The 12,968-nt window shown below is 34.8% G+C and overlaps 1 protein-coding gene across 1 annotated transcript in view; it reads right to left on the reverse strand.

Moving 5' to 3' along the window:
- The window catches only part of CSMD1 (CUB and Sushi multiple domains 1), a 1,311,413-nt gene that overhangs the window by 215,704 nt on the left and 1,082,741 nt on the right, over positions 1-12,968 (reverse strand). Inside the window, exons 29-30 of the mRNA XM_075145187.1 lie at positions 8,445-8,632; positions 5,966-6,160 (exon numbers count right to left, since the gene is read on the reverse strand). Coding sequence (XP_075001288.1) covers positions 5,966-6,160; positions 8,445-8,632 — 383 coding nt within the window. The remainder of the gene's footprint in view (positions 1-5,965; positions 6,161-8,444; positions 8,633-12,968) is intronic.

Consider the following 12,968-nt stretch of genomic DNA (forward strand, 5'->3'; position numbering starts at 1 on the left):
AAGGGCATAGCCTGCGCTTTGGTCATCATCAGCTCCTGGCTCATCTGCCCTTGTGGAGCAGACCTGCTCTTTCTTCTCCCTGACAGCAACTGGGCTTTCAAATCACACTTGAAATATCTCTACAAGTTTAACTTCCTTATACAGGCAGCAATTAATACTACAAATCTGTGTCTTCTCTTAGCTGCTTGTATAAATTATTCAAAAATCCAATGTAATGATAGAAGTTGAGAAGTTTAATCTATCAGTAGGCTGAATAGGATTATGTGGCTGAGGTGAAACTCAGATATCACAAGGAATCAGTTTATGCCAGGAATTTAAAATCTTTATATTTTTTTGTCTTCTTGCTTTGAGGATACCAGAAACTAAGCTACGAAGTCTATCTTCTAATTACCAGAAGAAATTCTCAAGTCATGAACATTTCACTGGAATGAAAGTATATCACTTATGCTTAATTTAAAACAAATTCTAAAGTTATGGAGTTGTAAAAACATTCCCTTCTAAAATGTGTTTTCCTATTTTTAGATATGTTTTTGACAATATCTTTGATAATATTTATCGTAACATCTTTGTAGTATATCCATTCTGTAAGGAAAGCTTGTGAGTCCTTAGGCTAAAAAAGATGGATGAAAAGTTCTCTTGCAGATTAAGGCTGTAAAATTTATCAGTGCAGTGCTGTGGCAATCAAACATACCCTAAACTGAACTCTCAGTTTTGACTATAAGTAATGTTTGTTTCAGTGAGCAAAAACTAAATTTTCAGAGGATGTATTTTAATAATTAAGAATTGTGAAATTAATAATGAAAACAGTATGCCTGAGACTTTTTATTAATGTTTCAGAATACACCTATTGACAGTAGCCAACTGTTACCTGAATAATATGAAATTTGTTTTCATCATGTTTGACTGTAAAATGTTACCTTAAAAAAAACCAATAAAAAACACACCACAAAGAAATAAAGTTGAATTAATTCACTTAAATGGGGTAATTGACTTAAAGAACTAACTGCGTCATTTTCAGAGATTCTTAGGATTTACTATACAGCACTCATTTTAGGTTCTTTTCCATTTTTCATGCTTCAAAATTTGTAATGTTTTTTCATCCAATATTTTAAAGAAGTTCAAAAAGGGACAGTTAACTATCAGTAGAAATAAAGAAATATAAACTTAGAACATTGTGCTAAAATTGCATCATGAGCATTTTTGTTTGTTATTTTCAGTTTTGATTGGGTTAAGTCGTACATTACAAGAGGGCTTTACGTGACAACAAAAATGACTCTGAGTGTATTTTGGTTCTGGCCGCCTATACGAATCCTACCCTTAAAATTACGTATACATATGTTTTATATAATGGATCTGTATTTCATATCTATATTTAAAAATAAAATTATTTATTTTGTTTACACTTTCCACTCACATCATTTTTCTTTTACTTTAAATTATTAGGTCTCAATTTTACTCAAAACCATGCTCTGTGACAAAACGAAGGATTCTTCACTTTACTTCCTTTGGATCTTTGGCACAGCCATCATTAAAGTATTGTGGTAAAATAAGACTTACAGGGATCCAAAGAGTTCATACAGTCTTCAGTAATCTGTGGTTCCATTATAACCAACAATTTGAGATTTTTGTCCTTCTCATAAATTAAGTCTATTTTGTTAAAGAGTTATTCAAGACTCCAAAAAGGAATATAAATAGGTAAATATTTATTTATCTAGTATGGTTTACTCCATACTAGAGACACAAGTGTAGTAGCCATGTAAATGATACTTCAAAAACCTCCACACTTTAACTGAAGTCATAAGAGTATGTGTTTTAAAATGGAATACACAGTAAACCATACTAAATAAATAGATTTAAAGTACTTCCACAAGCCTATATTCTAGTTTAGTTTTACTCAGATTTAACAGTATCAAGATACCCAATCTTTCAGTTAGTAATTCCTGCTTCTTTAGACACCGAGTGTTATTTAGAATAGATATCACAAGCATCTCAACACTGCATTAATTGTCACTTTGGAATAAGAATTATAATTATTGAAGCAGAAAATTAAAATGACATCTCAGAGCTATGGCTAACTAATTTATCCTCTATCCTTTGTTTAAGCATTTGTGTTGTAGAAATATAGAACAATTTTAACAAGTCAAAAGAAAGTTACATATATAAGTTATTGTCAATAAAGTACTAAATGATTTATGTTGAAAAATAATCTCCTGTAAAATTTTAGATTTTTAATTATCTACTCCTCAAAGATGATCCTCAAAATGAACTCAGTATGAGATATTGATATCTACGTTGTTAAAATACAGGCATTGCTTTAGGAGCTCTGTCTGTCTGTTCTAGGCCTTTATTTCTGGGTATAAAAAACAGAGGATTCAAGAGAACATTTCCCCTAATTTTTTATTTCATATTTTATAAAGTGTTATAATAATTGATATTATTTTAATAACAAATTATTTCTTAAGAAATAGGATGTTCATTCTGCTTTAAAAAATTAAGGAAATAAATGTTGATTTTTAAATTTAAATTTGAATTTTGTGTCAAAGACACAAACAGCCCAAAAAATAAGATGAGAAGTATATCAGTTTGCAAAGTGAACCACAGGTCATTTTTCTTTTTCTACACTACTCAGTTTTATAACAACTTCTTAAATAATACAAAATATAATTGTTCTACAAGGGTACTTTCATAAGTTATTAAAGCTAAGCTATTGCAATGTCACAGCAAAAGCCTGCATTCTGCACTCTTTATAAGTAAAACAATTCATCCTGCTGTTCCATGTGTTCTAAATATTCACCATATAGAGGGAAAAAACACTTACTATTTTTCTTTAAAATCTTTTAAAAAACAGTTACTGAATCAACAAACCATGAGAAAAAAACCATCCATCCTAATTCTTCTTTTTTGTTGATGGTGGTCAACAAACTCAACATGAGCCAGCAATGTGCCCTTACAGCAAAGATGGCCATCAGCCTCTTGAGCTAAGTGTTAGGAAGATCATTTGCCAAAACATCAAGGGAGGTGATCCTTGCCCTCTACTCAGCACTGGTGAGGCTACATCTGGAGTGCTGTGTCCAGTTCTGGGCTCCTCAGTACAGGAATACATGGACTTGGTGGAGTGAGTCCAGTGAAGACCCACGAAGGTGATTAATCTAATCGCACATCTTTCACATGAATTGATGTTGAGAGAGGTAGGACTGTTTAGCCTAGGAAATAGAAGGCTCAGGGGGATCTTATCAATGTGTATAAATACTTGATGGGAGGAAATGAAGAGGAGGGAGGAACCAGACTCCAGAACAAGAAACAACGAATCAAAACACATGATGTTCCATTCTAACACAAGAAAACACTTTTCTACTGCCAAAACACTGGCACAGGTTGCCCAGAAAAGTTGTGGAGTCTCCATTCATGGAGATATTCAAAACCCAGCTGGACACAGTCCTGGGCAATCTGTTCTAGGTGACCCCACTTGAGCAAGGAGGTTGGAGCAGGTGATCTCCAGAGGTCCCTTCCAACTTCAGTGATGATATGTACAGGGGTCCATCCAGGACATAAGCTAATTACAGTGTAGTTTTGAGGACCGTCCAGGAGGCAGGGTCAGAAACAGAACTTTAAACAAGTACATATAACGTAATTCAGGCAGGGAGTGAAGGCCCCGGGCTGACTTTAAATAGATCTCCTGGGCCTTTGGGCAGGGGTTGTAAGTGGAGATCCCAGCTGAAGCTGGTCAGGGCAATTAAGACCTGTCTGTGCTCTCAGGGCCAACTTGCAGGTATTAAATTAAAATCTACACAAATTGATACTTTAATACCCTGTGATTCAAATGAATAATAATAATAACAACAACAACAACAAAACAACAACAATAATAATAATAATAGGTGTGTACAAAAATAAGTATATATAATAATGATAGGTATATAACAATAATATTATAAATAATGAAAACATGTCTGGAGTAATTTAATTTTTTGTGGGCAAATCTGTTTAGCATGCAGCTATTGACCTGTTGCTCTAATTTGAAAGGCTTAAAAATAAATGTTGCATACTTTTGCGTTATTCTGGGCTCTCTGTTTCACTGGGAAATTACTGGTTTTCTTTACAGAGTGATTCTACAATCTCCATACCTTTCCTCGAATTGGCATAGTCTGTAATTCTGTGGATATTCTGTCCACCTCTGAAAAGATGAGTTTAAATGATATATACATATGTGTGCATTTGTATGTGTGTGTGTGTGTATATATATATATAAAAAAATAAAAATGTCTGTGTGTGTCTCTGTGTGTGTATGTATAGGCATATATTTGCACTGATGAGACCGCATCTCAGATACTGTGTTCAGTTTTGGGCCCCTCACTACAAGAAGGACATTGAGGTGCTGCAACGTGTTCAAAGAAGGGCAACCAAGACAGTGAAGGGTCTGGAGAACGTCTTACAAGGAGCAGCTGAGGGAACAGGAGTTGTTTAACCTGGAGAAAAGGAGGCTCAGGGGAGACCTTATCGCTCTCTACAACTACCTGAAAGGAGGTTATAGCAAGTCCCTTCTCCCAAGTAACAAGTGATAGGACAACAGGAAATGGCCTCAAGTGGCACCAGTGGAGGTTTAGACTGGATATTATGAAAAATTTCTTCACTGAAAGGGTTGTCAAGCATTGGAACAGACTGCCCAGGGAAGTGGTTGAGTCACCATCACTGGAGGTATTTAAAAGACGTGTAGATGTGGTGCTTAGGGACATAGTTTAGTGGTGGACTTGATAGTGTTAGGTTAATGATTGGACTTGATCTTAAAGGTCTTTTCCAACCTAAACGATTCTATGATTCTATGATTCTTATTTTGTGTGTTTGTGTGTGTGCATCAGGGCAGGGATTACAATCCAAAGTGCCTGAAATAATGTGAGACTTGTACTGAAGTCTGGTAGAGTGGTGTTTTCATAGCTGAAATAATGGAGAGAAGTAGCAATTACGTTACTGTGGATGATCTGCAACCCACTGCATCAGTTTCCCATGCCTTTTTTCTTTAGGAGTATAGACATAGACTTAGGCTATGGCTACACTGGACACTAAACACTAAACGAGCCTGTTCTTTGGCCTTGCGACCAAACAGCATGATTGGTCACAGCAAATACCTGTAATAGTACTAGTACTAGTACTACTACTCTCACTTTCAGAAACATATGCGGGTGGCCTACTGGGAACAGCCTCTGTCTCACGCTTACTCCTGCACTGTGACTAAGAAATTTTAAAGAGTGCTCTAAGGTCTGGACCAAAATCATGCCTGGAAATAGTCTAACAACTTAAGTCTAACAACTTAACCTATTTCCAGCCCCCAGTCCTTGCTCTGAGCACAATTCAAATAGTATATGCATAGTCTAAGTTCTACATCCTTTTAAAAGGCAGTTCTAAATGACTATCACTAGGAAGGTAATACCTGAAAACAATACATCTTGAGACTATGTAGGAGCACAGCTAAATTCCTGTTCTTATAAATCAGTCGTATATTGAAGCTCCATTTTACTGAAAGTACTGCCCCTACTTGCAGTCTAAGAAACAATACATTGGCAGCAGACAATATAAAGACAATAAAAATAAAAAATGTATAGGCCAGTAATACTTCATAATTAGAATTTAGTTTATGTTGTATGGATTCTCATACAGATCACAATGCCTTCCACTAAAATTTATGTAAAGGGGAAACCATGGAAACTTACATATTACATTGTAATCATTATTATGAACATAAAAATGTGTGTTGATTTCAGAATTTAAATGTATTTTTAAATAGTTAAAACAATACATTAATGACTAAGATATAGTCCAAAACTCATATCATCATAATTTTTTTTTTTTAACTTCAGATTTTTTTTTTCATACAAGCTATATGCATGGAAATAGTATAAATAGCCTCAGAGACTGAGAAACTCTGAATTCACTGAGGGGACAAGGGAAATGGTAAGAAAACGGTACATACCATTACAAGATGGCAATGCTCTGTTCCATGCTGGCTTTCCATCTGCACTAATTACACACGTTATAGTTGAAGGATCGATAATCTTATATCCAGAATCACACTGGTAAGTAATAGTTGAACCAAGCTTAAAGTCTGTTCCGATTCTTGTCCCATTCATGATGTTTCCAGGATCAAAACAAGCTTCCCGTGGTTTTTCTGTTAAAATGAATTAAAGTAAATCTATATACACTTTCAATTAAAAAAAGAAAATAAAATTGAACAATTATCAGTGTTTTTTTCCAGTCAGTTTACATTTTTCAATAGCTTATTAAAACATTTTTCTTGTTTCTGTATGTTTACCACAAGATTGTGGATGTTTGCATTAGATCGGCCAAGGAAATTATACTGGGAGGATCTAACCAACAGCATTTTCTTCCTACCTTTTGTTAGTAGAACTCTCCAAAAGCTGAATGATTCCAATGAAGTTTAGTAGTGTAGAAGAAAAACTACCATTTCTAGAATTCTCCACTTAACACTATTATGTTTTTTAACCAAGTATCATGCTCAGTACTCAATAACTTCTGGTTAGAAAGCTGACATACTACGGAATAATTTAAACATTAAAAATGTATTGTTCCTCTATGCTTCATATTGAAGAAGATCTAATAATAACTGGAGCTTGAAGGCTGACAATGGCATGAGCTAATAGGTACAAAATATTTAAGTCAACGTGAGTGTAGACATTGATTTTAACAAGACTAGGATTTAATTCATCTTTTTTGGCAAGTTAAAATACAAAGAAAAGGGATGGGAGAAATAGTTCTTATTAGACATGACTTTGTTTCAAGAATAAGATTGAGATGATCTTCAAATAAGAAGGATTTAGGCATAGAACATTCTTTATAACTAAATAAATGAAACCAAAATATTAGTATTACTATACTGTTGAATACTCTGCAACACTTTTTCCTATAAAAGGCTTAAACACAACCAAGTCCCTTTAAAATCCATGAATATATTGTGTAATATTACTTCCATAAAAAAATATTTTGCTAAATATGTGAACTCTTTAGGAGGGAAGGATGTACCTAATATAAATAAATTCATTACAGGAGGCAAAGATTTTTTATTAAAAAATTCCAAAGTCAAATTCATAGTCAAAGTTTACAGCATGCCTCCTTCCCTTATTAAATGTAATAAAGCACATATTTTAATGAAATACTCAAGGAATATTATCAGAAAACAAAACTGCATGTCCACAATCAGAAATGCAAAGTAATAAATTTTATATAAAATATTAAATAATGTGCTTAATAAAAATAATGAATTATTAGGCACAAACATACTGCCCATTGAATATAACAACTTTTTAAAATATACTGTTTTGCTCTTATTTGTTATATTTTAATTTTCTTATTATTTCATTTAACTTCCAGTTGCATAGAGGCACACATATCAGATTACGCTGAGAACAGAAAATACACACAAAGCGAAAATGTGTATGTACATTTTCAACAGGCATCTTTATCTCTTTATCTCTTTCTGCTCAACTTGTAATTTTCTTTCCTTGCAGGCCAACAAGACTTCTTGGAACAAATTGTTTTCCCATTTTATTTATATTTTGTTTCAAGTTTAGATAGGAACAAACGGACTAAGATTTCATCTATGGCAATATGACAATTACTTTGGGGAGAAAAGCCTTGCCAACATGGAGAATTATGCATGATGCTGGATGAAAGATGAAGACTAAATCTAAAAATGATTTAACAGTTCTTTCTAACCTCCCTCTTTCATTGGTATGTTATTTCTATATTCTTTAGATATTTCTGTTTCTTCATTTTTGACATGTACATTAATGTGGTTTGCTTCCATTGTCAAGAATAAGAAGCTGAGACAGCACCTCTGTTGATGAAAAATAGCTTGATAAATCTCAGCAGAGATGACAATCAAGCCAGAGACAGCATCTGCGACCAGAAAAGAAACCAGCATTTAAAGCGAGTGTGTGTCTTCATTAAACAGTCAGCGTAACCCATTCTCTGGCTAGTAATAGGTACCCCCAAAAAATGCAAATATTGTCCTGCAGTAGTTACTTGAAAATGTATATGTAGATTCAACAACAAAGTGGAAAGGACAATGTATTGGTATGTATCAGCAGGGAAGCAGCAGCAAGGAAGCAGTCATGTATTCTATTTGGGTAAGACAAAATCATTATTCTACAACTCTTTTCCAAACGCTACTTTTTATGTGCATCTTCTATCTCTACTTTTTATTCTGGAAGATGAAAATGTGCATAAGTAATGTGAAAGAGATTTCATGAAAAAGGGTTTCTGTGTGCCTCCACACATTTACAGAAAATAGTTTTTAAAACCTACATCAATGCAAAGAGGTATTTGGCAGTTCAGTATGAGTAGATCTAGAAGTAAACAGATTTGAGTCTCAATAAATACTAAATAACATTTCTTTCCCTTTATGTTTCCATTGATTATGGTGAGAACAGTACCTTTATAGTCAATGGCAAATCCTGACATTCCAACAGAAGCATCACTGCGAAAAGCCAGAAACAGACTGTTACCACTGCTCTCTATTCTTTCAGGAGCCTGTGAGCCTTGAAAACTGCCAATTAGAGGACTGTTGGAATCTTCCCCTTCATAAATATGTAGAAAATCATAACTGGGTTCCATATTGAAACTGAAAATAAAGGAACAAGAGAATTAAGTCTTCATTTCTTTTTCAAGAGTTAAACGCTACTATGACTGTGGCTGCCAATCTTCTGCCTAACACGTTTTCTTCTCCAGAAATAAAAGTCGTTTTAAACATGATTAACAGTGAAAATTTACTAACTTTCAATGGAGTTCTCTTTACCATTGATTTGAACACTTTCAGCTTTCCGAAAGATCTGCTATGAGGCCATCATGCAGGTTCTGTCTACAGTCAATGAAAAAGAAGCATATCCTCCCACCTATCTTAAACAGCTTTTTCAAGATGGAATGAATCACCTGCTACAGAAAGGCTGCCTCTTACCAGTGACCACAGGAATGATCCAGACAACTAGCTTAAATTAAAAGTCCAGCTTTTAGTTGGCTAAGCTGGATGATATTAAATCCACCCATTACAAACATAAATTTACCATTTTAGAAACAAGATGCTTTCAAATGGACAGACCGCTATCCTGGAACTTGCTTTTGTTCATACCCAAATTATATCAGAGAATTATGGTAAATTGAAGTGAATTATTATTCTCATTAAACCATCTATGCTATGCCATATTTGATGACATTTATATGTTTATACAAAGCAATTATGAAGATAATATGAATGGAATGTCTTTCAGAGGAATTTAATTGAGATGAGTTCTGAGACAACATAAAGATAAAACCACAGGCATTTATATGAGAAATTTATACAAATCTAGATAAAAGAATCTACTAGGAACACTGAAGAAAACATGAGAGAAGTAAAACTACATTTAAAAAAGCAGGCAAGGACTCAGTTAAGTGAATGGATTTTTTTCTTTCTAATTGTCTTTGTAAAACAAAATAAATAAATATTTGGCTTTTTTGCAAGTGTGATGGTCAGCTGTTTTTCTTTCTATTACATGAGTTAGTACCATTAGCCACGAACTTTTCCAAATCATGTAAGACAAAAATGAACAATATCTTTAGCTAAGAAATCAGCAGAAAAATTTTTCTTAAGTAATGTCAAATGGAAATGGCTTTATATAATGAATAATATTTTATGCCCTATTTTTAAGAGGTAAGAGAAGCCAGAAAAACTTTGGCTAAGAGAGAATTTTTAGTTGACAGTTAGAAGAGTTGAAAGAAATAGCGGTCTACAGACCAAAAACAAGGAAAAGCAAATAGTACAGAGCACATCCATAGGTAGCCTTGAGAATAGTACAGGTCTTAGCTGTAGCATACTGCCTAAGAATAATAAATTTTAACAGAAAATTGTATGTTAAGAAAATAGATTTTGCAGATGTCAAAGAAACATTACCCCTCTTGATCATCTACCAAAGATCTTGGGAGTCTGGGGAGGTCCCTGATGACTGGAAGCTAGTGAATGTTATTCCAGTCTACAAAAAGGGCATGAGGGAAGACCCAGGGAACTACAGACGTGTTAGTCTAACCTCAGTTCCTGGAAAAATTATGGAGAAGATTATACTGGGTACTATTGAAAGGCATTTAAAGAATAATACAATCCCTCAGGCACAGTCAACATGAGTTCACAAAGGGAAAGTCCTCTTTAACTGATTTGACATCCTTCTATGATAAGGTCACCTGCCCAGTGGATGAAAGGAAGGCGGTGGATGTAGTTTTTCTGAATTTTAGTACGGCTTTTGATACTGTCCCTCACAGCATCCTTCTGGATAAGTTGTCCAACTGTAGGATGAGTGGATTGATGGTGCACTGGGTGAAGAACTGGCTGAAAGGCAGAGCTCAATGGGTTGTAGTGATTGGGGATATATCTGACTGGCAAATGGTCACCAGCAGTGTTTCTCAGGGTTCAATCTAGGGCTAGTCGTGTTCGATATATTTATCAACGAACTGGATGCAGGAGTTGAATGCACCATTAGCAAGTTTGCTGATGATAGCAAACTGGGAGGTGCTGTTGACTCCCTTGAGGGACAAGAAGCCTTGCAGAGGGATCTGGATAGATTGGAGCATTGGACAATCATTAACGGGATGAAATTTAACAAGTTGAAATGCTGGATTCTGCACCTAGGACAGAGTAATGCTGGGCACAAGTATAAATTGGGAGAGGAGTGGCTGGAGAGCAGCCCTGCAGAAAGGGATCCGGGGGTGCTGGTCGACAGCAGGCTCAGTAGGAGTCAGCAGTGTGCCTTCACAGTCAAGAGGGCAAACCACATCCCAGGGTGCATTATACATAGTATATCCAGCCGATCAAAAGAGGGGATTATCCCACTGTATTCAGCATTGGTACGGCATCACCTGGAGTACTGTGTGCAGTTCTGGGCCCCACAATTTAAGAAGGATGTGAAGGTCCTTGAATGCGTCCAGAGGAGGGCAACAAAGCTGGTGAAAGGGCTGGAAGGCATGCCCTATGAGGAGTGGCTAAGGACTCTGGGTTTGTCTGGTTTGGAGAAAAGGAGGCCAAGGGGCGACCTCATTGCTCTCTACAGCTTCCTGAGGAGGGGACGTGGAGAGGGAGGTGCTGAGCTCTTCTCCCTGGGATCCAGTGACAGGTCACATGGGAATGGTTCAAAGCTGTGCCAGAGGAGGTTTAGGCTAGACATTAGGAAGCATTTCTTTACCGAGAGGGTGGTCAAACACTGGAAAAGGCTTCCCTGAGAGGTGGTCGATGCCCCAAACCTGTCAGTGTTTAAGACGCAATTGGACAATGCCCTTAACAACATGCTTTAACTTTTGGTCAGCCCTGAAGTGGTCAGACAGTTGGACTAGGTGATCATTGTAGGTCCCTTCCAACTATTCTATTCTATTCTATTCTATTCTATTCTATTCTATTCTAATTGATTCTATTCTAAAAATCAAGGAAGTTATTGAAAGGATTGCAGAGATGGAGTTATTTCAGCACTGACATTTCATATAAATCAGAGGGGGTTTGTGATAGTGCATTAAGTTATTTGTGTTCTAACATTAAATATATTTGTAAAACTATCTCAATTTACGTCTCTATTGCAAAGTTAGCAGCACGTATTTGCACACTTTTTCATTAAATATGAATCCATATTACTCTTATGGTCCATTTATACCAGAAATACAGTATTTATTAAAAAAGAAAAGTAGTCAAAGTTTTCCATTTTGTTTGTTTGACACCCATATGTATAAAGAAAATAGTGTTGGTTTTCCCCTCCTTCTTAATTTGTATTTCCATTTTCTTTTTTTTTTTTTCAGTTTTCTGAAAATATTTACAAGATTAACAACCCCACAATCTACACCTTAAAAGGCCTTATATCACCATCAGTCAGAAGATGGATGAATTTCGAAGAATATTCTCCAATACCAGATATTTTTGTAAAAGGTAGTGCCAAAAACCTGGGAAGCTATGGCATAACCTTTTCTTTCAGATTTCTAAGGAAGATTTCTGTCTGGAGAATTTAAGAACTTCTAGCACAGAATATCAAATTTAGGAAAGACTTAGGCAGTCCACTATGTATTACTGGACTGCAATTACTTATAAAATGTACTGGAAGTATAGCATAAACTGCAAATTCCATTTTATTGCTCATACTCGTTCCTTAATATAGAATTCACAAACAAACCTGAATACTGAGTAACGATAAGTTTCTTTCATCTTACTTGAAATGGAGCATTTGAGCTGATTATTTAGGCAGTTCACAGAAATATGCTGCTTACCAAACCTACTATGTGACATTTTCAAGAATGTAATTAGTGGAGAACTATTCTCATTCCTTAATGCTATTTGATCAAATACCCAAAGAACAGAATTACCGTATTCTTGATTATATAATTTCAAGTACCTTAGGCTTTAATTCTTTAATTTCTTGTGTATCAATATTTTATTAGAAAAGACATTGCAGTCAGTCAATGAAAGAAACTGGGTTTTTTTTTTGTTTGATTTTTTTTTTTTTCAAAAAAGTGTGCAGATATTACACAACAAAATTCTGAGCATGTCATCATCTCTTCCTAAAATAATCAGAATTGATCACCATCCCACTGAAGTCAACAGCAATGTTACCACTCTTAGCTTAAAAATCACACTTAGGACAGAGAATAAAAAAAAAAAAAAAAAAAAATTTGCATTTACATTCATAGATATAGTTGACAAGATGATTATATAGACCTGATTCAAATAGAAATGATAAATTGAACACATGAATATGACTATATCCCTGACCTTCAATTTGCATTAAAAATCTATGCAACAAATATACGTTGATGATAGAACATTGTGTAAATAAAACTTCTTTAAAATTATGAGACAACATTATCTTATCATCTTTTATCTCTTGACTAAGTAGATCAATTTTTTTTTCTGATCTATATACTCCAAGCGAGTGTATTTAGCCTGTATTTGTTAAAAC

This window comes from Calonectris borealis, chromosome 3, assembly GCF_964195595.1.
Source record: "Calonectris borealis chromosome 3, bCalBor7.hap1.2, whole genome shotgun sequence".
NCBI classification, from domain to species: Eukaryota; Metazoa; Chordata; class Aves; order Procellariiformes; family Procellariidae; genus Calonectris; species Calonectris borealis.